This window comes from Hemibagrus wyckioides, linkage group LG11 (assembly GCF_019097595.1).
Source record: "Hemibagrus wyckioides isolate EC202008001 linkage group LG11, SWU_Hwy_1.0, whole genome shotgun sequence".
Taxonomy (NCBI): Eukaryota; Metazoa; Chordata; class Actinopteri; order Siluriformes; family Bagridae; genus Hemibagrus; species Hemibagrus wyckioides.
This window is the reverse complement of record NC_080720.1, coordinates 24,239,948-24,265,467: the sequence shown is the minus strand read 5'-3', so window position 1 is coordinate 24,265,467 and position 25,520 is coordinate 24,239,948. Positions and strand designations below refer to the sequence as shown.

General features: G+C 38.2%; 2 protein-coding genes across 7 annotated transcripts; one reads left to right on the top strand and one right to left on the bottom strand.

Moving 5' to 3' along the window:
- Positions 1–1,366: 1,366 nt before the first annotated feature.
- Positions 1,367–10,528, bottom strand: nufip1 (nuclear FMR1 interacting protein 1). Of its 4 annotated transcripts, none has more exons than XM_058403844.1 (10): positions 10,176–10,528; positions 9,710–9,795; positions 9,459–9,563; positions 9,305–9,367; positions 8,593–8,669; positions 8,369–8,461; positions 7,992–8,182; positions 7,752–7,880; positions 2,272–2,537; positions 1,367–1,961 (listed from the first exon to the last, which is right to left on the bottom strand). In XM_058403844.1, the coding sequence occupies exons 1-10, from the start codon at positions 10,363–10,365 to the stop codon at positions 1,776–1,778; spliced, it is 1,386 nt and encodes a 461-aa protein (XP_058259827.1). In that variant the 5' UTR covers positions 10,366–10,528; the 3' UTR covers positions 1,367–1,775. The 4 variants fall into 4 exon arrangements, with proteins under 4 accessions (XP_058259827.1, XP_058259828.1, XP_058259829.1 ...); XM_058403845.1 differs by having other exon boundaries at positions 9,459–9,560; XM_058403846.1 differs by having other exon boundaries at positions 9,731–9,795.
- Positions 10,529–13,358: 2,830 nt separating this feature from the next.
- Positions 13,359–23,959, top strand: nhej1 (nonhomologous end-joining factor 1). Of its 3 annotated transcripts, none has more exons than XM_058403273.1 (8): positions 13,359–13,406; positions 14,932–15,149; positions 15,260–15,475; positions 15,630–15,768; positions 15,840–15,895; positions 21,549–21,723; positions 21,827–21,909; positions 23,716–23,959. In XM_058403273.1, exons 2-8 carry the CDS (start codon positions 14,964–14,966, stop codon positions 23,830–23,832), a joined length of 972 nt encoding a protein of 323 aa, XP_058259256.1. In that variant the 5' UTR covers positions 13,359–13,406; positions 14,932–14,963; the 3' UTR covers positions 23,833–23,959. The 3 variants fall into 3 exon arrangements, 2 of the variants coding, with proteins under 2 accessions (XP_058259256.1, XP_058259255.1); XR_009206073.1 differs by lacking the exon at positions 13,359–13,406 and adding an exon at positions 22,101–22,182 and having other exon boundaries at positions 13,426–15,149; positions 23,716–23,828; XM_058403272.1 differs by lacking the exon at positions 13,359–13,406 and adding an exon at positions 13,426–13,907.
- The last annotated feature ends 1,561 nt before the right edge of the window (positions 23,960–25,520 follow it).

Below are 25,520 nucleotides of genomic sequence, written 5' to 3'. Positions count from 1 at the left end.
GGTCATTCTCATCCCTCATAACTACAAACTGCTGGTGCTCCTAAAGGCATAGCTAATTTTAGATGCCATAGGCAAAGCATGTTAAAACTAGCTTTGCAACTATGATGCTGAGTCATGATCCTTTCTACCCTCTTTTAGGGTTCTAATGACACTTTGCTGTTTGCCATCTCTACCTAAGGCACCCAGATTTTCTCCTACCGATATTTTGCTGATAACAACTGTAATAAAGCTATTACTAATGACAGAAGAAAAATGACTAAACATTGTGCAAAGAACAGGCTCAATTTTGCATTTAAGTATAATTTTACCTTACTAATATTTTAGCTTACTGGTGAGGATTTAAGACAGATTCAAAATGGATGGCTTCTGTTTGTAGAAAAATCTTTAGTGAAAGAAGTAGCAGAAAAAGTATTAAGAGAACAATACAAAACATGATCGGGATAGCATACATTACAGATAATAGATCACCAATATTTGGTTATTTGCAGCATCATTGTTCATTATTGGTGGGTTTTGCTTTAAGGATTGTGGGTTATGGTCACATTTTGGCAATTAAATATTACAACCATTCAAGGCTTTGTACATTTTACTTATGCAAAAATCAAAATATTACAATGTATGATTACATACTGCAACACCCAGATCATGAGACAGAAAAACAGTTAATAATAATAATAATAATAATAATAATAATAAAAAATGGGCAAAGAATAGCCAATCATTCTGGAAAAGTTAAAACACAGTAGGAATAATTAAGTTTAATTAACTGTTCTTTAACTTGTGTTTTTTTACTCTTACTAATGAAGAAACCTCTGCAAAGGCTAACAATCTCATAGCTATAAATTGTAATTAGATTTAAATTAGATCAACTCATAGCAGTACTCTTCATAAATAATCTCAGAAAATGTTTCATGCATGACAGTCAAACATTTACAATTTAACTTGTTGCTCTGCATTAAATCAGTATAAAATTAAAATGCTGGGACACTGGTGTGTTTAAATGTGTGAAGTATGTTTATTAAAGGTGTGATACACGCATGCATGTAGAAAAAAGGAGTTTATATTTTAACCTTATCTACTAGAAATCTTATCTACTAAACTTTAAAAGTAATAATTACAATAACTCTCATAAATTGAGTTAACATTTTTAATCAAACACAAATAAAAATTAAAACAAAAAACACTAATACATACAAACTACATTGGTTTTCATTTGTTTGCCAATTAAACACCATAGCACTGGAGACCAAACAGCAAAGAAGACCTCATTGTTCTCGTTTGTAAGCACAGTTCTCCATTCTACTGTAGTGAACATTCTTGCTGTATTCACGGGTCTCAAATGACTAACAATAAATGGATCTTTTAAAAAAAAAAAAAACAACAACAAAATCAGATAACTCCTGAAAAGTAGCTGTGGTGTATTTCAGCTGATAATGATTTACAGACTGTAAGGGCTGCCTAGGCACATCTCCGTCCTGTGGTACCCCACTAGAACAATCACCAGCTACTAAGCAGAAGTGACGTTGGCTGATATGTTTGTGCAGCACACCAATTAAATAATAATAGTAATATCAGTACAGTGATCTTTGGGGTCAGCTGTATCTCAACAGAGACAAAAAGAAAAATCCTTATGGCTGCGAGCAATGATCTCCATTTCTTGTGTCTTGTAATTTACACTGCACAGTATATTTCTTAAATGCAAAGTATGTGTATCTCTTCCTGTGACTGGCTGATTAGGCACCACATCACAGCTGCATGCTCCATTCCAGAGATAATTATGTTGTTATACCACATCTACCAACATCATTTCCTGACACAGAACCCTTCACACTTACTGAATCAACATCTGGCCTCACCAGATCAGTGTCTTTACAAGCTAAATCAAAGAAGTCCTTCTGGATTATATAGCGAATGCACTGAAGCACCAAATTCCTTTCACGGCGAATATCTGGGGCCAGCAACTATAAGGAATAAAATACACTGTTTACAATAAATTAAAGAATCAGCATTTTACATACCATCTACTTCAAAACTATAGGAACAGACAAATTCATTTTTCTGGGTGGGCTGGTACAACATAGGCCATGTTCTATATAGTTCAAATGATCTACATATAAATACCAGAAAATAAAAGAAATTCTAATCATCTTCTCTCAGTCATCTTTTAATCTCAAACCCAAATCTTTTCAGTCTACAGTAATGTAGGAAGAATTATTAATCAGAATAAATCCAACTGAAGCAATGTGTATGATGTACTGTAGCAATTCTCACCATCTCTAGTAAAGTTGGACGACATTTTTGGAGTCCAGTCCGAGGTTCATTATGTTGGCTTTTCCTTCGTCTACCTCCACAATCCCATCTGCTCCTCATAGGACGTAACTCTGATTGAAGCTTTGGTACTTCATGGCTGAGCTCGGATTCCTCAGCTGTTGGCATCCTCTCAAGCTCTGATGCTCTGTTCTGGTTTGAATTAGAATAAGCTGCAAGCAAGGCCTTATTCTCTTCTAAAGCCAGAGCACTTTTCAGCATTGGGGTATCTAACAAATAAAAAAATAATTTATATAAGAATAGCAAACGACATCATATAACTGATATTTTAACTGTGTTTTTGGTTAGGAAAATGGTGCTTCTTTCCATGGTGCGCAGTCCAAAGTCTCCGCTCAAATATAGAATAAGGAAATAAGTTTCAAAGTCTCAAAGTTGATGGTTCACCACTACCCTTCCAAGTTTTGATACTGCGTCTGACAGTTCTTAACCCAATTATCAGTTTCAGCTATCTCCTTAGTTGTTTGGTTTGCTTAATGCAGGCCAGTAATTTGACCCTTCTGAAACAGAGCAAGATATTTTCCATGACCACAGGATATGTCTTTTGACATGGTCCTTTAAGAAATGAAAAGCTACTCACAACATCATTTAGGGTTAAATAAAGATATTTCCTCTGGCAATAAGTTATCACTGCATCAATTATCACATGGAAGGCTCTTACCTTTTTACTTAGTTAAATCCAAGTGGTGACTTTTGTTTTGGCTATGCAGTGTATGTATACATCTTTCTACTGAATATTACTAATAAAAAACAGTTATGGATTTTTAATAGCCTCCAACAGTTACAGAGAGAGTTACAGTTCTTATCTACAAATGGCCAATGCGGCCGAAAAGGAAGCATACTTTATAAATGCTTGGAGACTAAGATGAACCTTTTAAAAGTGGAGTCAGTTGTGGCTATTGCATGGTTGAAATAAAAGCCTGCAGCCACACTGGCTTAATGACCTCAATACCCAAAGACCAAGTGTGTTATACTTGCATCATTAACACAAATGCTATGAACATATTTAATCCAAGTTCATTTTCATTACAAATTCTTTGTTTGTTGTAAGCATATGGGATCTGCATTCTTCCTCTGCATTTCTATAAACCTGCAGTAATGGCCATCAGCACACATGATCTAGAATTTGTTTGAGCTCTCTATATAAAGTTATTAACATACTAAAATACTGTGTTCCTCCTGTATGTGGTTATTGTAAATAGGATCTAATTTCATGCATCACAATCCCACTGACTCAATTCACTGCAAAGAGGGCAAAAAGATCTTTTCCAGTACTCAAAGCAGTGCCAATGAGCCTTGGTGAGTTACTGGGTTCTCCATGTGGACCCTTTCCTTCAGTCCCTCAAAAATTCCCTCGTGTTGCTTAGCATCAGAGAGGGCCGGGGGCCATTTTGTTACAGCCGGTGGAGAGGGAGGCCTGTCCAGTCTTGTACATCAACAGGAAACTCACAGCACTGTGGAGTAGTTTTTTTTTTTACAGGTATTCTGCATTACTAAGACTTAGGATGATACTTATTGGGGTGCCCATTCACCTTCTGTTGGGACTATACCCCCCCCCTCCCTCAGTAGTTCAATCCTGTATCTGGGTGGTGGGGGTACTGTGGCAAGTGGGGGTGTGGTTAAGTGAGAGTGTGCAGCAGGATTGAATGGAGCTAATGTATGTATGTACCTCATGTCGAAGTTTTTATAGTCATTTCAACCATATATAGCTGACAAAGTACATAGTGAAATGAAACAACATTCCTCCAGGACCATGGTGCTACATAAAGTGCATGGCTACATGAACACAGAGTTAGGGACTGAAAAGTAAGTTAGCCTAGCCACATACAATGCATAATTTGCAACTTTGTGCAAACAGTGCAAGACAGACAATACAATACACTACAGCAGAGATACATAATAGCGCAGACCTGTATGCAGACCACTGTGCAAAAAAAAGATTCTTATAAACGTATGTACATGATAGCAGCAGTTGGTAGCAGCCGGTGTGCCAAAAATATAAATGGTTTAACAGCACTAAGAAAAAAAAGTGATATTGTAATCATAGATATTTACTGAATATTTTCAGTTCAGTCTAGTTCTGTGTTGAGTCTAACGGCTTGAGGAAAGAAACGGTTACACAGTCTGGTGAGGGCCTGAATGGTACTCTTGATAATCTCAACACAGGAGCAGTCAATGTTTAGCAGAGAATGGTCGGTCTGTGCTTTTCTGAAGAAACAACCATCACTTTTGTTTGATCAGTGTTCAGAGACAGGTTGTTAGCTCAACAGACTGTTAGCTGTTGCAACTCACCTGTGCTGACTTGTCGTTCTTGTTAATGAGACTGACTAAAGTAAAGTAGTGTCATTGGTGAATTTGACGATGTGGTTTGTGTAGTCGTGAGTCAGCAGAGTAAACAGCAGTGGACTGAGCACAACCTTGAGGGGTCCCAGTGTGGTGGAGCTGGAGATGCTGTTCTGATCTAGATCTCCAGTCAGGGAGTTCAGGATCCAGCTTTTCAGGCCTAGCAGGCTCAGCTTCTCAGTCAGATATTGAGGAAAGACCGTGTTGAATGCTGAAATTTATGAACAGCATTCGTGCATCAACTGGCCAGATGAAGGGTCATGGTAATAGCATTGTTTGCATATTGTCTCAGCTGCTTCACACTTACACTGTCTTGATATACCTCATGACAAGCCTCTCAAAACACTTCATGATGATGGGTGTGAATGCAACTGGGCAATAATCACTGAGGCAGAACACTGTAGACTTCTTCGGCACAGGGATGATGATGGTGGTGGTCTTTAGGCATGTAAGAACAATAGCACTGCTGAGAGAAATGATGTCAGTGAAGACATTTGCCAACTGTTGTGCACATTCCCTGAGCACACCGTCAGGATTGTTATCTGGTCCAGCAGACTTCTGTGGGTTAACTCTCTGTAGAGTTCTCCTCACATCGGCTGTGGTAAGACAAAAACCTGCAGGCCAGGTTTTCACGTGCTCCAGAACCAGTTTAAAGCATCTGTATGCTGGAATTAGCATAACAGATGTGGACTAAGTAGCTGAGGTGGGGCCAAGGATGTCTGTGTAAACAAGATCCAGAGTGTTCATCCCTCTCGATCGCCAAGTCCACATGTTGATGGAGTTTAGGGAGCAGCGATTTGAGATTTGCATGATTGAAATCTCTGGTGATAATTAAAAGTCCATCAGGGTGAGCATTCCGCAGTTCGCCAACAGCCCGATAGAGTTCAAAAAGTGCATCCTTAGCATTAGTGCTGGAGGAATGTACACTCCAACAATGAAAATAGTCGTGAATTCCCATAATAAATAAAATGGTCTGTATCTCAAATCCAAGTGTCACAAACCCCACTAGCAAGGAATATATCAACAGTAGTTAGAAACTAGAAGAGTTCTAGCTGAATGGTGACATCTGGAACAAAGACACAGCAATCTATAAACTCATGTTGTGTAGTCCACTGGAGTCAGATGAGGTCCAGTTTATTGTCCAGGGAGCACATGTTGGTAGAGTAGAATGAATGGGAGAGCTGGACAGCTAGGTTTTTTTTTAGCCTAGCATAGATACCTACCCTATTGCTGCACTTCCAATTTTTTCGCACATCATTTTCGATTTCCCTTCTCCCAGCCACTGGCATAAAGCAAGGACTGGCAGCAGCAAGCCAAAATAGCTTAGTTTTTAAAGGAGATCATCATGCATGCACATTGGCTGTAGCATGATTTCTGTGTATTAGTATCTGACAATTGTTGACATGAGCACCAGTTACTCCGATGTCCATGTACAGTGTGAAAGTCATTTTTGATCTCAGAGTGGCCACTGCATGCTACTGCCACACCACCATTTTGTATGTGTGTACAGTTTGCAGTACTGGAAATGCATGTTTTTAAACAACAAATACCCAGCAACAAGGACAGTGGGTAAGCTGGGTAAGTGTCCTGGCTCCGGGCAGAATGCCTCAAGCCTCTGAGAATGGCCATTCTCCACATTTTCCGGGGTTAAGCATGGGCCAGGTGGCTTCCTAATCATCTGGAATGTTTCCCTGATGCCAAACATTGAATTGTTTACAGAAAAGGGATTGAATAACAATTACGGATTCACCATTTTTAAAAATTATTTTCAGTGACAAAAATGGGCTACAAGTGTCCTCATGTCAAGCCACTCTTGAACCAGAGACAACGTCAGAATTATTTTACCTGGGCTAAGGAGAAGAATTGGAGCATTTCTCATTAGTCCACAGTACTCTTTTCAGATGAAAGTAAATTCTGCATTTCATTTGGAAATCAAGGTCCCAGATTCTGGAGAAAGAGAGGAGAGGTACAGAATCTAAGCTGCTTGAAGTCCAGTGGGAAGTGTCCACAGTCACTGATGATTTGGGGTGCCATGTTATCTGCCAGCCACTGTGTTTTATTAAGACAAAAGTCAATGCAGCAATGGACCAAGAGATTTTAGAGCACTTTATGCAGATGAGCTTTATGCAGATGCTGATTTCCTTTTCCAACAGGACCCCTGCCAAAAGTGCCAAAACTACTCAGAACAAGGCCACTATCAAAGCAACCTGGGCTTCAATTACAATTTAGCAGTGCCACAGGCTGATCGCCTTCATGACACTCTGCACTGACGAAGTAATTTGTGCAAAAGCAGCCCCAACCAAATATTTGGTGCATAAATTAACATACTTTACTCAGAAGTTTTCTGCATTATAAATCATTTCTTTGATTATCTTATGAAATATTCTAATATTTGAGATGCTGTATTTTTCATTTTCATGGGTTGGGAGCCATAATTATCAAAATTAAAAGAAATAGGCTTGAAATATTTTAGTTCAAGTGTAATAAATTGTTATTCTAATATACTAGGAAGAAACTGTTAAGGGTCAAATGTTTCACCATTGTTTAACTGTAAAGGAGCATTTGACTTTGACTAAATAATGTATGTGCATTTTGTTTGTCAGCAGAAAGCACCATTCAACCAGAGAGTCTGTCCCTCAAACCCCTGTGACGTTTAATTAAGAGTACTTTGCTAACCACATGGATACATGAATCCCATTGTAATTTCTGTCTTGTTTGTTATTAAACATAAAATTGTAGTTTTGCTAGAAATAAAATAATTCTGCAGCAGAGTAAAGCAGCTATACGAAAGAGACCTCTATCCTCCATCAACAGGCAATGATACAACCCCCATTGGCCACAAGCTGAAACTACATTTATAACAGTGATTTTTTTTCCTTCAGCAAATAATCTATATTTGTTTAAAGAGAAAATGCAATGTACTTCATTTACTTTATGTAAATATAAAGTACACATGTATCAGACACTGTGCCCAGCAGAATCTTATTTTGCCAGTCATGCAGAGTTTTCACCAGTCAAATACTGGCATTTATCAGCTAACATAACCCTGAATGGCTAAAAAAATTATCCAGGACATTGCTCACCCTCTGGTTCTTTGTCACTTTCACTTTCGGTCACATCTTCTCCATAACTGGACATCAGTGATCCTAAAGCGGAGGTCATATTTTTGGGGGCCACAGAAATCTCCTTCACTGACTCCTCTTTCTCAGAATCTGACAAAAATATACAGACCGAAATAATTTCCTCCCTTTAAATACAACACAGAGGAATGCATTGGATAAACAAAGAAATGTTTTTATTAGAAAGCAGTGGCTGGATCTAACCTGGGTCACTGGTGGCCAGGGCTCCTAGAGGATCTAAATCATGGGGAAGGCATGTGAGAGGTGATGCCTGCGCCACCTTTTCAGTACCTGGATGGAAGTGTTGATGGCTAATATATGCATGTCGTCTGCGAGTCTGGAAACCTCCTCTATGACAGTGCCCACCATGTTGTCCACCTCGACTCTTAAAACGTCTGTTTACGTTAAAAAAAAGTAATAAACTGCATTAAAAACACATTGTGCGTTATTAATATATTATGCATTATGAGTCACATAAACTGGCATCAAATCCCATTCAAAAGCTAACTGTCAGGAATAAAATCAACAAAACTGTACACTAGAAGCATATAAAAATCCAAAATATGCATACAATAACATACCTAAACTGAGAGGTTTCCAGCACATCTCCTCTCTTTTCTTTAACCTCCATTAATTTAATTTTCTTCTCTACATTGCTTTGGGTTGGGTAGTTCCTGCATATAGCATTCAATGTTTATTATTCTCAAACTGTTGAAAACATTACTGTAAGAATAAAACAAATATGTCACAATTACAAGCTACTCAGTTATGCATTCATTTATGTGTAAAGAGTAGAGAATTTTACCGTCTTCTTTCTTCTCTCCATTTTGCAATTTCCTCTGGAGTGTCCAACTTGATTCGCTTTGCTCCTGGGCCATGACTCTGAAAGAAAACCAAGAAACTTAGTTTTCAAAATGAGCACAATGGCTGCAGTCAGACTCTGAGCATGACTGTTCCTGGTGCTCCCCACAGAGATGTTCTGGTTTCAGATTCACTAGATTTGATCAAACCCTACTGCACTTGGATTCATTTTGCATAATCACAAGTAAGTATAGACAACACTATGACTCACCATATACATACACACACACACACACTATATTTATATATAAAAGGTACCTCACCTCATCAGTGTACCACAACAATCCACTTGCACTCAAGTCTAACACCAATACTCTCAGCTAAAACACAAGCACAGCTTACTTCCTAAGCAAGTGTAGACCAGAGTACAAGTTGTGTTCACATTCACAAGAATTGCAGCACAGTTCGAATGAAACCAAACTCAGACAACCTCCTACAGTTAGTCTCAGGTTTGATACCATGGTGTGGTTCCTAGTTCACAGGACAGATTTTCACCTTAACAATTTCTCATGCACACATTTCAGACTAAATTGTCATTGTAAAAGCACTATTATACTTTCCAAACTCGTTTGCAAAAATATGAAAAAATGTCAAATTTACCCAATAAACAGAATACTGGTTTATTTACCAATAACCACAACCAATTAAATACTTACATTTTTCCAGTGGATTTTGACAAGCTTCTCATGTGCAGTGTATTTGCAACCATCAAATAAACACTGGGAAGGAAGCACAAAACAACCTACATTTAGGGTAAAAATGAATAAAATCTTTTAATTTGAGGTCCTAAAGGCATTCATGATGGATTACCTTTACATGTTGGGCAATATGTTCATTGTATTTGTCTTGATTTTTGAAACCTCGGTCACAAGTATCACAGAAATGACTGAATTCTGGTTCTTTCTGTTTTTTCTGCTGGAAAAACACCCAATCATACAGACAAGTTAAAGCATGACAGCAGACTGACATTGGTATGACAGGCAGTAAACGGAAAAAAATTAACATGCTTATACACACAGTCTATAATTTAATTACAGTAGATTAAATGATCATCATTATACATATATAGATCCATATGTTACTCTGTTTCTCCACTGGTTTCGGCCTTGGTCTTGCCTCCCAAAGTGATATTCATCAAGGTGATAACCTGCAAATTGTCAAACGATATTTGAAGAAATTAAAAGGAATGGAGTGAAAGCCACGTTCACAGACTATAGAATACAAGAGTATCACAATACTACTAATCGTACTATGCATTCAGAACAATACTGACTCCTTCAGAGATAACAAAAACGCATGCATCAGGTGCCTTACTTACAAGACAAAGGGGCAACGCATATGGTTACTTTCACTGAAAACCATTAAAACTAAAAATGTAGTTCTTAGAAATCATACTTTTGGATTACTCCAACAATACACTGCAAAACGATACTGTGAAATCGAAGGCGGTGTTTGGTTTGGCATGATCACCATTAGCCACGTGCAATGGATATCCCCGTCCCAGTACAAACACTGTGGGAAACCTACCAGGAGAGTGGTGGACATAACCTGAACCTGCGTAGCTAGTAGTGGTGTTGGAACCCCACGAACTTGTCGGAGAAGCCTGAAACCAGTTCCAGTCTCTTAATGCCTGAAAAGTGTGCGGCTGTCGCTGAGGAGCCTGTTGTAACGACGGATTCAGCAGTGTCTTAGACGGACATCCTGCTGGTTCAGCCATGTCCACCGACAGTCACGAAAGAATTACTGCCTGGAACGTAGACACTGCTTTATGAAAGCTAACTATCAGCAAGACCTTTCACTGCGGAAATCGGAATCGATCAGCGTGGTGTATCTTCGCGGTGCTGTAACGCTTGTATCGAGTTAAAAATACCACGTGATTGATGACGTCTGAGGTCACCGAACCAAAGGAGGGCGTTTACTATTTTTATTTAAAGGTAACATATTACGTCCAAAACTAAACGCAAATGGGATGAAGACAATAATTCAAACAGTAAACGTACAAACAGGAGAGGTTAAAACATATATTTCTATTTTTTCAAAATGGGATTTTAGGAACTTTAATTGTATTCATTAATTTCTATTATTCTATTAATTGTATTCATTATTAATCTAATTAATAAATTAATTAAAATTCTTCCTTATGCTGATTCCTTGGGTACTCGGAAAAACAAAAAAAGCCCTAAGAACCATGTAGCTCAGCCCAAACAGATTTTTGTGATAACTTGCAAAATATGCAAAACACACTTTTGCAAATTAATCATATTACTTTTTGGCCAATGTTTGCTAAAATGGTGTTAAACTATTCAGTGTGTGAATAAGGACCTCAATATTGATCGAAAGCATATGTAAACAATATGACTGCCACATGTCAACATCTGTAACTCATGAGGGCTTAATGTGAATTTGCATGAAACTCCAATCAAGCTGAAATTACCATGGTGCAGCTATGTGCTAATTTATAAGTGTGTTTTTGATGTTGGGCTAATTACATAAAAACAAGGCTGCCATTGGCTATTCACATACCAGTGGGCATTTAACTGGATTACCAGTGAGATATTGTCACGGAACTTGAATGGTAGATTTGGATTGGGACCCACTACTATATAACGCAATCTTACTCAAATTGATTTCTGATGGATGCTATTCATATTGGTGCACACAAAAACAAGCATGTCTCTTATAAAATTATTTCTGCTTTAACAAACATGTACGCACGTAGCTACCCATGCTGACCAACATGCAGGTGCATTTGGGGGTCAAATTTTGCACCAGCAAGCACTGTCTCTCAACCTATCTTTTCTATATTTCAGTAAGACACACACACACACATACACACACACAACTGAGAACTGTTCTCAACAGAGAATTGAACCGTGCTGGACAAGGTCACACACACACACAACAGAGAACTCAACTGAGCTGGACACATACACACACACACACATACACACAAATTTGTCTTGTTTACATGCACACGTCACTTTACATTGATCTTGTTTACATGTACATCGTTACTTTAATTTTTGTATCTCTTTGCACTCACTGACAAACTATTCTTTTGCACAGAGTCAGCGTTATGTGTCTTGTTTGTCTGCACTGTCTTGTCTGGTCATCCTGTCCACTTATGTTGTATGTTTAGTTTTAAAGAATGCACCTTGTAGTATAGTTTACCTCTATGTTTGTCAGCATCACCTGTACTTTGTTTTTGTTCTGTGTAGCACCTCTGGTCTAGGAGAAACATTGTTTCACTTCACTGTGTACTGCATAAGCTATATATGGTTGAAATGACAATAAAGCTTCTTTGACTTTGACTTTTGACTTTGACTTTCATTCATACTGTTCAACTATTACTATTTCCAAACACATTTTCTTTCTTTTTTCTCTTCCATCTTTCAGTTACACTTTCATCCCATGGTGGATAAAATGGGAGGGTTGTGTCACAAAGGGCATTCAGTGTAAAAGCTGTGCCAAATCAAATATGCAGAGCAGACTATCTGCTTTGGTGACCCCAAACAGGGAGCAGCTGAGAGAACAACAAAAATATCTTTCAGTCACTCTCTTTTTCTAACACCCTTTCTACTTTCTTTCTGTCTGCATCTCTTTTTTGTCTCTTTTTTCCCCAGTAACACTCCCTCTCTGTCTATCATTCTGTATCACTCCATCTCTAAATCTATTTTTCTACCAGTTGCACTTTCTCATACTGTCTAGTTACCTCTAATAATCAAGCAGAACATCCTAGCGGCCAATAGAAATGTCCTTGTGATCAATCAGAATGGTTTAACAGTGCCCTTGCAAACAACCTAAACACCCCAGCAACTGACTAGAAACACCAAGTAATGTGCAACCAACCAGCCTCAACACACTAGCAATTAACCTGAACACCTAAGTAACCACCAACAGATTATCTGCCCTCTCTATTCTATCCATAGTAACTTTCTCTATCTACCTATTTCATCGTCACTCAAAATGCTTGGCTGACAGAGTAGAATTGTATTATGGGTATTTTAGGGATGTCGTGTGTATGTTATGTGCATCATAGACATAATCCCCCTAGTGCTTTCAAGCTACATGCATCAAACTTACCAGAGACCTTCATCTTGTTCTGACATAGTGTGCTATTACCTTTGGAATTATGGTTTTCAAATTTTATTCTATTTGATTATTTAGATATGTTATATCTCAAACCCTTTACGGTACATTTACCAAACTTCAGCACCACCCTTCAATTTTTTTATTTTTTTTATTTTTTTTTTTTACATTTTTTTAACTTATCCGACTTACAGTTTTCTTGTATTTATTGCATTAAATATGCATGGACATTGCATGACCTGTTGCCTCTCCAGTGCATCTCACTTCCTAGGTGGACAGATTGATAGTTTTTTAATATAATTGACTTGGTGCTATACCATGATGATTAAGTGTTTTTTTGTTGTTGTTGTTGTTGGAGCGGTGTACATGCAGCTCTATGACTGCATGCGTGTTTTTACACTAAACTGAAAAGGCATGTACAGGACTAGTAAGGCATTAACACTTATTTAATTTCGGGAAAAAATTATTTAATTTCAAATGTTTAATTTCAAATCTTGTAATTGCTAAATATCCTCACACCAATGTGAAAAAAATCCAAAACTTGATTAAAAAATTTAAAATCAATTTCACTCGGTAAACACGTAAACCACGGCGAAAACGCCACAAAACACGTAATTTCGTGGACATAGTCATGTGACAGTTGCATCACTTCCCGGTGTTGTTGATGAGGTAGGTCTCAGTGTTTGTAGACCGGGTTATATGGCCAGATTTTGACCAATATAGCGAGCTTTATAGGAGGAATTATCTTGTCTTGTCATGTCTTATTTTAGTAAAAAAAATATGTTGCATGGTAATTTGTTGTCTTGTCCTTCCAGAGTAGTAAAATGCATATGTTGTCCTTTCTGTACGTTTGTTTCTTGAGAGACATAAGGAGGAATTTCGAATGTTTAGCGAATGTACAGTATAAAACTTTATTGCGGCGAAGCAGTTTTTTTTTCTAAAAGCATACGTTGTCATACTAACGATTACAGGGCGTTTGTAGAAATAGAAATAGACGTTAGCCGGCCGTGTCGAAATAAGCCTGGCTTAATGAGTTAGCTTGCCACACCTCCCCTATATTTATTCAGTAATTCAATAACAGTTGTTTTGTTTACCCCTAACCCCCAAATTGCGGCCCAATGTGTGTACTCGTCTGTGCGTCTTATACATTTCATGCTACTTGCTATAGAGGTGAGTAAGAAACGAATGCTTAAATGCTGAATCTGCGTTTTAAGGTGAGCGGCTATTAGACGATTAGCGGTAATAGCAGGGAAAGAGGAAATCTAGGGTCCACAAGCTCATACGAAACCAAAGCAACGTAACTTTCATACTACTACTACTACTAATAATAATAATAATATCGATGATGATGATGATGATGATGATAATATTCCTATTATTATTGTATTATAAATCCATAGTATTTATAAGCAAATTATTCTTTCGTTTTGTAGAAAGTTAAGTTGCTTTGGTTGTGTAAGAACTCGTGGAGACTAGCTTTCCACTCTATTAGTAGCCACAAAGCTGTGCCGCTGATTAAGTGGGATTTCAGCTGGATTAACTACAGCATGTTTAAATATAAGTGAAGTACAGGTTGGTGTTAAGCCATGACTATAATTTGGACTTCAATTAGTCCATAATATATCATTATTGTGTGACAACACTAATTTTAATACATAATGGGATCATAGGAGGGGTTTGATTTGTGTTTATATTTAGAATCAGACATTTGAATTCTTAAATGAAATCAATTATTATATTCTGTTCTTCCATCATCTCCAGCCTTTTCAACAAGCATTCAAATCCCACCTACTAAAGGTTAACTTGCACCTGACTTCATGAGGAAAGCATGACTCAATAAGTTCTTACCCCACACTGTAAAACCAATTATGCATGTTTATGCATGTTTTGTTAGTGTGGTACAGTCCTCTGTTCAGGCCTGGTATCCATCTCAGGCGATCCTCAAATGTGAACTTTAGTCCCAGATTTTAGCATCGTGGAAACCATGAAATTTAAATTTAGATGGTGTGATAGACATGACAATAAAAAAAGCATTATTATTATTATTATTATTATTATTATTGTTGTTGTTGTTGTTGTTGTTGTTATTATTAAACCTAAATTTGGTATGGTATAATTCCAATGGCCTGAATCTAACTCAATGTTTAGTGGTTACGTTTATTTTTAACTTTTATTGTCCGTTCTAAATTTCAAGGTGCTTAAACAACCACAGTTAAATGTGCCAATATGGAGAGTACAGACCATGCTGAAGGAGCATTGTCAGCTTTGCCATGGGTGCCTGTGAATGTGGGGGAGTCCAAGTTGTTGGCCAAAGCCTGGTTTGGTGACACAGAATATCGATTGCTGTTGAGTGACCTGAGCAGTGTTTGGGAGGAAGAGATGAACAGAAACAGCATCAAAAGTCGTGCACAGGCAAGGATTTTTCATAGAACCACCACAAGGATAGCATAGACAGTAACCAGATGGCACAGACAGCACTACATACTCAGTAAAGAAGGTTAAATCTTTTTTGTCCCTCTCAGGTTCTAAATAAGCGTCTAAGGGCTCCAGTGCATACATTCTTAGCTCATCTGCGCACAGTGGCTTGGCCTTGTTTCTCCAGACAATCTTATGAACAGAACAAAGCAAAGTTCCTTCTTGAGCATCAGGAGAGCAACCTAACAGTGAAACTAAAGAGTGAGCTGGGAGATGTACCATTCTATTGGGAATTCCACTGCACCCCTGCCTCAGTAGCATTGGTATGATTTATACACTATCTCTTTACATGAACCCTACCTGTTGTGACTGACACCTTAATCGATTAGGCAGAAATGAACAATGGTTAAAATAATGAACTTTGAAGAAGGTGTAATGTATGTTTGTAATCCTGTGTACGTTTGTGTCATGTAAAAGGTGTCCAGAGAGCTAGTGTGTCCGTTGTTGTCTATGACTCAAGTGCTTCATAGGCATGTTGAAGAACTAACTGCTTTGCTGCTCAAGAAAGATGCTGAGATACAAGACTACAAAGAGAATGGAGCTGTGCTTAGTAGAGGTGCATAATCTATATACAAAATTACCTCTACATTTGCCCATGTGGTGAACTTAATGATACATTATTTACAGGTAGGCTTCAGACTGAGCCATTTGAGGAGGAGACATACAAAAAGACCTTCAATCAGGTGAGACTCACTTTCTTACTTCCAAACACATGTTTATTACATCAAATGTAAGTAGATGTGTGCTCTCTAAACATACTGTGCAATTAGGATTTTCCCAGTTCAGACTTGTATGATGTATGAATGAATTTCATTATGTACATGTAAATAGAATGACCTGGTTTGTTTGGATAACAAAGAGCCCAGATTAAAAAAAAAAACAACATTTAAAGTCTAGGACTAGTCATTCACAATAATTCAGTCACAGTTGGGAGGGCTGATTTGGTAGGAATCTTTGTATTCATATGACATATAGCATGTATACTGCTTAGATATGTTTCTCTTCATGTTGCAGCTGTAAGTTAGAATAAAACTTTAATCATTTTTGCAGCAATACTGCTAAATAAATAATTAATCTGTCCATCAGCCATGATTTGTGGTTGAAAATTGATCCTTTGAAAAAAAAGAAGTTAAAGTCTGGAGGGTTGGAGACAATGAAGTGTGTTGAGAGAGTTTAACTTAGAAGTAATAAAAGCACAAAAACAATTTTCTGCATCATGTAACTTTTGTACACTACATACCCAGACGTTCATGGATGTCTGACCATTACAACCATATGTGCTTTTTTACCATCACATTTCAGAATTAGTCCTGTCCCTTTCTCCTTGCTGTTATGATAAACTACACTTGGAGTGTGGTTGTGGGGAGTGGCCTTTTGAGTAATGAACATTAATTTGTTCAGGCACTGATGTCAGGCCAAATTTGTGTCAACAGTTTGGGGAGGGGAAGGGCCACATATAGTTGTGATGGTCAGATAAAGACTACCATCACGTAAAAAGCCTTTTCTGTATCAAACGAGACCAAACCTCAGGCAATGATGAAGATAATGGGTGACGGATGATGTTAAATAAATGCCTGGTGTTACAGAATAAAAATCTTTTTCTAATGAAGCCAGATTGGTCAGTGGAAATTATACTAGGAAATTATACTACTTCTAGTGGTAATGCAAGAATTTGGGCTAAAATTTTTAAATTAGTATTTAGGAGAGAGATTAGGCGATAAGAACTACACATTTTGGGGAAAATTGAAGCTTCTTGTGGAGTCAAGGGAAGGTATGCTAAGTCAAATGATTCGTTCTACATATTTAGCAGAAGAAGAGTTAGTTGTCTTTTTTTAACAATTCCGCAAAAACATCATCTAGGCCAGGGCTCTTACCAACTTGATCTTTAAAAAAAATTGTGGAAATCCTTATAATCAGGAGTTCGAAAGAATAGAGTGACTGGTAAAATTCCATGAATGATATTTTGATTTCAGAATAATCTTCACCGTATGTCTGGGAATACCTCAGGCCTAAAGGAAGAGGAGAATGATCTAAAACTGCATTATAAGTACAGTGCCGAACAAGAGCTTGTTATCGTTTAAAAATTAACCGATGCCGGAAAAAGACTGATGGACATGGGAGAAAAAAATATTAACCAGATGAATTCTGACATCCTCAAACGTTTGTGATGGCTTAATAATTGTCAAAATAATTTATTATTTTCACTGACTTTGAGAGATGTTCCTCTCTGATAAACTCTGTCAAGGTGGTGAATTGGACAAAGATCCCCTAATAATTAAATAAATATTTAAAAAATAGAGTGTAATTTTGGTAAAACAGAGAAAATTTAACAAAAAAAATCTCCATTAAAATTAAGTGCATAGATATTAAGTATGTAGACATTATGACATATCTATCTTGACAGTTGGCCAGGACATCTGAGGGGTTAAAAGCAGTGGCGGCCCATGCATTTCACACCTAGGCCTTCACTGGTGTCCTTCCTGAATTAATCCACCTCTATACCATCATTATGACACCACGGCAATAGATACTAATGGAACAGTTTCATTGCCACTTATTTTAAGCTATGGGTGCCTGCACTATTAATTCTGAAGGCCTTATGGCCGGACAGCACATGATGTCAGCCACTAGCTGAAATATGACTGGATAAATACTTTTATCATAAATATACACTACTGGAAGCAGTGCAAACAAGAGAATAGAAATGTAGAGAATAGACTATCGGGAATAATTTAATACACATTCATGGAAAAATATATTAAAATGCAAGTCAGTGATTCCGATCACTGCTGTTTAGGCCAGCATAGAAGGCCTTGCTGGCCGTGACGGTCCGCCACTGGTTAAAAGAATTATCTTCATTCTCTAGCGGAGTTGCTATCCTTATTCATGAAGCATGAACATATTATGAGACACATTTTCTGCATAATTTAGTGTGATCAGAGACTTTGAGATGTGTCCCCTGCAAAAAGACAACTTGAGCATGGAAACTATGCAGAGGCAATATCACCTTGTTAAGCTGAGAAGGAAGACCAAGACCTTTCACGTTCTAGCTTACAAAATTAATTGTTCCAATTATAGATATAAAGGTGGAAAAATTTATCAAATATATATGCAGAGATGTTCATCATGATAGGATAATGGGCTGCACAGTGTATACTGTAACAACATAGAACATGTGTAGAAAAATATAATGCAATAAAATACAAGATCCCATAAGACAGGAATATACAGACGATGAACTCTGAGATGCGCCTGGCAAGATCTATTATGCTACAAGATAAATACACAGACATGGTATCTACATGGTATAGGTACTGTAACCATCTTGTTAACTGTTAATCAGAGAGAAAGAGAAAAAAGGTAAATAAATAATGGACTAGAAATTTAGGTCAAATTGTAGGCTACAGCCCAACATCCTCAAGAGACTACTGATGCCGTAGTTGCTTCAGAATTCAGAACATATGAAAAGATTCTCCAGTCATTTTGCTGCTCTGTTTGTCAGTCACCATAGTGCATCTGATATATTCCATCGCTTTCTGATCAGTGAAGAGCTGTTCTATACTATCTGGTATAGTGAGCCAAAATCTGGCAGGGTGATGAAAGCCAAAACAAGCGCCTTGAACATTTCCGTAGATATTTGCACACCTCATCAGACTCCTTTGAGCCAAGAGATTGCTGATTGTAGCAACAGCCAAAGCTATCCATTAATCCAAGCCGATAAACCTTCTTAAAAACCCCCAATCATCCATACAGTTTGGATATGTATTTGTATTTGTTTAGGGTGCTTTATCTGCAATATGAAGTACCTAAGTCTGTTTCACACTATGAAAGGTTAGAGGTTTGATGGTACTCCTAGTAGTATATAGATAGATACAACTTTGTCATTGCAAAATATAGGTACATAGCAACAAAATGCCGTTTAGTGTCTACCAGAAGTGCAAATAGTAGAAATTGTGCAAATGAACAAATGCAGATCAATATGCAAATATGTACATCGACAAAGAAGGCTATGTCAGAATGTGCATAGAGAAGAATGTGCAAGTTGTATTTACAGCAGATAAAGTGTTGTGTAATTATAAATTGTGCAAAAATGTGTGCATTATCTACATCGTATGTACAGCAGTAACAGGTAATGTACAATATATATATATATATATATATATATATATATATATATATATATATATATATATATATATATATATATATATATATATATATATATTATTTAAAAAATTATAATTACATTATAGCAGAATGTACAGGGTGGAGCAGAACTTCAAGGTGATGAAGTGTAGTGAGACATGAGTGTCCTAGTGGTGTAGTGTAGAGTTTAGAAGATTTATGGTTGTAGGGGAAAAAACTGGTCCTGAACCTGCTGGTTCTGGTGCAGATGGATCTGTATCTCCTCCTGGACATATTATGACTTGGGTGGGAGTCCTTGATGACTTTGTGTGCTCTGTGCAGACAAGAGCTGTGTTGCAGAGACTCAATGGCAGGTAGTTCGGTGTCGATGATGCGTTGGGTGGTTTTCACCACCCTTTGCAGTGATTTCTTTTCATACACTGTGGAGCTGCCATACCACACTGTGATGCAGCTCGTCAAGATGCTCTCAATAATGCAGTAGTAAAAGTTGATCAGGATCTTGGGGGATATGTGAACTTTTTTTAGTCTTCTCATGAAGTAAAGATGCTGTTGTGCTTTCCAAACCAGAGGTAAGGTGTTCTGATGCCAAGACAGATCCTCAGAGATGTGGATACCCAGGAACTTAAAGCTGGAGGCACGCTCTACTTTAGACCCGTTGATGTAGATAGGTGTATGGGTGTATGGGATTTACACGAGAAAGAGTCACTGATGGTGTCTAAGATACACTATATTGCCAAAAGTATTCGCTCACCTGCCTTGACTCGCGTATGAACTTAAGTGACATCCCATTCCTAATCCATAGGGTTCAATATGACGTCGGTCCACCCTTTGCAGCTATAACAGCTTCAACTCTTCTGGGAAGGCTGTCCACAAGGTTTAGGAGTGTGTTTATGGGAATTTTTGACCATTCTTCCAGAAGCGCATTTGTGAGGTCACACACTGATGTTGGACGAGAAGGTCTGGCTCTCAGTCTCCGCTCTAATTCATCCCAAAGGTGTTCTATCGGGTTGAGGTCAGGACTCTGTGCAGGCCAGTCAAGTTCATCCACACCAGACTCTGTCATCCATGTCTTTATGGACCTTGCTTTGTGCACTGGTGCACAGTCATGTTGGAAGAGGAAGGGGCCAGCTCCAAACTGTTCCCACAAAGTTCAGAGCAAGGAATTGTCCAAAATGTCTTGGTATGCTGAAGCATTCAGAGTTCCTTTCACTGGAACTAAGGAGCCAAGCCCAGCTCCTGAAAAACAACCCCACACCATAATCCCCCCTCCACCAAACTTTACACTTGGCACAATGCAGTCAGACAAGTACCGTTCTCCTGCCAACCGCCAAACCCAGACTCGTCCATCAGATTGCCAGATGGAGAAGCGCGATTCATCACTCCAGAGAACGCGTCTCCACTGCTCTAGAGTCCAGTGGCGGCGTGCTTTACACCACTGCATCCGACGCTTTGCATTGCACTTGGTGATGTATGGCTTGGATGCAGCTGCTCAGCCATGGAAACCCATTCCATGAAGCTCTCTGCGCACTGTTCTTGAGCTAATCTGAAGGCCACATGAAGTTTGGAGGTCTGTAGCGATTGACTCTGCAGAAAGTTGGTGACCTCTTCGCACTATGCGCCTCAGCATCCGCTGACCCCGCTCCGTCAGTTTACGTGGCCTACCACTTCGTGGCTGAGTTGCTGTCGTTCCCAAACACTTCCACATTCTTATAATACAGCTGACAGTTGACTGTGGAATATTTAGGAGCGAGGAAATTTCACGACTGGATTTGTTGCACAGGTGGCATCCTATCACAGTTCCACGCTGGAATTCACTGAGCTCCTGAGAGCGACCCATTCTTTCACAAATGTTTGTAAAAACAGTCTGCATGCCTAGGTGCTTGATTTTATACAGCTGTGGCCATGGAAGTGATTGGAACACCTGATTCTGATTATTTGGATGGGTGAGCGAATACTTTTGGCAATATAGTGTATAAAGCTTCAATTTTGTCTTTAACAGCCTCTTTTGTGTTTTTTCATCATTACCAGTCAACCTGTGTGGGTGTGTATTTGTGTGTACCTCTTACTTTTCAACACAGTTAATCAGTAACTTGAACAACAGCAGTTTTATGATTTGTTTCCATTTATTTGCTTTTTTAGTCTATTTATTGCTAAACCAGAGCAAGTGAAAGTAATTTTCCACATTCTCAGAGGCTTCCAAAGATGTTGCAGGACAGTCTGGAGTTTGATTCCGAGCTGCAAGAGCTGTATGTGTCTATATGTGCTGCTAGAAATGCCCGGAAACACAAGCACTCTGGTGAATACAGCTCTGCTTCAGTAGACAGCTTTATCCCTGACCAGGACAGGACCAACTATGTGCCTACAGGTTAGATCATCTCAATTCATCCTAGACATGCGTGTTTCACAATGCATTCATATTGTCTTAATGATGTCTATATTAAAAATTATTTTTGGTTACAACATTACAGGTTTGAGGCCTGCCTCTCTTAGGTCTAATCCTAATTCTATAATGCAGCAAGTAGAAGATGCACTGTCTGCTAACACTGAAGAGGTTTGATCAAGTCTAAGCACCTCACATAAATATTGACCATGCATTATATCCTGCCAGTCTGTTTTAAATACACACTTGCTGTCCACTTTATTGGGAACCTGTACATATGGACTTTCATGCGGTAATGTACACTGATCAGCAATAACATTAAAACCACCTGCCTAATATTGTCCCTCTTGTACTGCCAACAGCTCTAACCCTTTGAGGCCTGGACTCTACAAGACCTCTGTAGGTGTGCTGCTGTTCTGGCTCCAACCTTAAGTCATTTAAGTTGTGAGTTGGCACTTTATGAATCAGACTTTTTTTTGTCCAGCACATCCCACAGATGCTTCATTAAATTGATATCTGAGGTGTGGAGGCCTTGAAAGGTTTGTCATGTTCCTCAAACCCTTCCTGAACAATTTTTGCATGGTGGCAAATGTATTACCCTAGATGTAGACACTGCCATTAGGGAATACCATTGCCATGAATTGGTACTCTTGGCCTGCCAGAGTAACATCCACATGTATGCCAAGACCCAAGAAAATTGGCCACAGCATCATGCTGCCAAGATCAGGTGCCTTCTTTCCATAGTGCATCATGATACCACCTCCACAGGTTAGCCACACACACACAGTCTCTGCCATCCATATACGTAAAAGAAAAGTTGATTCGGCCGTTCACCTTCTTCCATATCTCGATTGTCCAGTTCTAATGCTCACATGCATTTTCAACAGTGGACAGGGGTCAACGTGGTTATTCTGACTAATCTGTGACTATGCAGCAAGCTATGATGTGTACAAAAACCTTTCTATCATAGCTAGTGTTTAATTTTTCTAGCCATTTGAGCTTCAGTTGCTCTTCTGTGGGATTGGACCATGCCAGACTTAGGCATTAATGAGTTTTGGGCACCCCTGTTGAAAGTTCACAGGTTGTACTAGCTTCTAACTACTGTGTACAGGGAACACTCAAAAGAGCTGTCATTTTGGAGATGTTCTCAGTCAGTTGTCTAGCCATCACAATTTGGCCCTAGTCAAAGTCACTCCATTTATTTCCTGCCAGTTTTTCCTGCACCCAACACATAAACAACTTTGAGAGCTGACTATTCACTTTCAGCCTAATATATCCCATCCCTTTACCCATGCCATTGTAACGATATAATCAATGTTATTTACTTCACCTGTCAGTGGTTTGAAGGCTGATCAGTGTAATCAACCAATCATGTGGCAGCGCTGCAGTGCAGTCATGTAGATGCACAACTTCAGAATGCCGAAAAAGTGTGACTTTGATCGTGATGTTGATGTTGGTACCAGGGCTGGTGTGAGTATTTCAGATACTGTTCACCCAGGATTCTCACACACAACAGTCTTTAGAGTTTACAGAATGGTGGAAAAAAAAAAAAAAATCAAGTCTGTTTGTATAAACACACTGTTGAAACGATAGGTGAGAGGAAAATGCCAGATTGGTTTGAGCTGCCAGGAAGAATATAATAACTTTTATAACCACTTTTTAGAACTGTGGAGAGCAGAAAAGCATGCACATTGGGTTCCACTACTATCATTAAAAATAGGAATCTGTGGATTCAATGGGTACAGGCTCACCCACACTGAAAAGCTGAAGATTATAAAATAAACAATCTTCGTTTGTCATGATTGGCTGATTGGATGACAGCATATATGAGCAGGTGTTCCTTTTATAGTGGATGGTGAATGTATTCACTCCAGTCTTTATTCCTTATTTTTTGTGAATAATAGAATGGGGTGGGGGGTAAACTGTAATGTTTGGAGAAAAGAAATCACTGAATTTAATGTGACTACTTCATTTCAGACTGTAAGACCCTTACCTAAGAAGACCCTTGCTGCTGTTGCTGTTCCTCCTGTAGTTACACCTGCAGATAGACCAGTTATGCCTAAGAAGAAGAAAACAGCAGGGCTCTTCCAGTGACGTTATGGTCCGATATTTGATAACGTTTTCGACCCTGGTCAGAGTTCTAGAAATGATTAAGTTTTTAAATTTTCTGAAATACTTTGTTTCTGTTGCTTTGTATTTTAATAAATTGTTGTGAATGATGTATTTGTGTCTCTCTGTTTTTGTTTAGTCTGTAAATATAGTTTACATTTATGTTTACATTTATATTTAGTAAATATAGTTGTTGTTAATAATAATAATAATAATATTATTCATAAACAGACCCTTCATTCATCCATTCATTTATGTAATGACTTCATCTTGTTTGTGGTCATGGTGAATCTGGAGCCTATCCTGGGAACACTGGACACCAATCCATTGCAAGACACCATTCACACCCAGTCACATGTATGGGTGAGTTAGCTTAGCTAATCCACCTACCTGCATATTTTTGGAGTCAGGGAAAACCAACAGAAGCCATAATGTGTTCATGGGATGAACATGCTTTATGAAAAGAGAAACACTTTGCAGTACAAGCATAAACCTTTAAAATAACTTTCTAAACTGTTTCCCCAAATCTAGGAAAATATGCTGTAATTATTTAATGTAACTACACATGGATAGTGTGTAATATCCATAGTCTCAATTTTATAGAATGCAAGTGTTCTAGCATTTAATAGGTGTCTGAATTCTTTTAGAAAGACTGTACAGTAGTCCTACAGTAATAAACACTTGACGCCCAGCTTGGCTGTTTAGGTAACTACCAATGCTATGCAGAGTTTAGCTTGCGAGCAATTGGTATTTAGCTAAAAACTAAATTATAGCCGACCATCTTGCAAGCCAATTATGCCGAGTGCACACATGACTTAAAATCTTAGAATCACTTATATATGTCTATAGTGAAATATACATATAGATTACAGCACAGTGAAATTCTTACTTCGCATATACCTTTGGAAGTTGGGGTCAGAGCACAGAGTCAGCAGCACCTCTGGAGCAGAGAGGGTTAAGGGTCTAACAGTGGCGGCGGCTTGAACCCTAAGTTTCTGTTCAACAAGACAGTGTCTTAACCAGTTGAGCTACCACTGCCCAAATAGTAAGTCAATTTGTTAGAAAAGACATAAAAATTTAATGAATTCAGAAATCTCTGATGTTCAATAATCTCTGAATACACAGTTATCACTTTTGTTACTATATAGGACAATTATAGAATAGAATTTATTTATAATAAAATTAATTTATGCAGATGAGGATGGGTTCCCTTTTAAGTCTGGTAACTCAAGATTTCCTCATTAAGGATAAATTTGTAAACTTAAAATTTATATCTGGATTTTAATAAAGCTTTTTTGTCTTTAACCTGGTATGCAAATAATATTGTATTGACCTGTTTGCATATCCATTGTTTGTAATATCAAGTCAGTGTCCCACTGACATCAGCAAACTGTTGCATGTTTTTCATTCATGATGCTCCAGGCTCCCTTGTTTACACTTCATATGGTGAAATGCTTGCAAAATTGGGTGTATGCTTGCACATCATGATCACCCAAGACGAAAGAAGGATCTGATGATCAAAAACATGCAGATGTTTTTGATCATCAGATCCTTCTTTCGTCCACATTTTTGGCTTTCCACCACTTGGGTTGAGATTTTTGCTCGATTTTATTTTTTTATTTGGATTCTTTGATTTTTTTTCTGTAAGAAAATGATTACATGTAATGCATTAA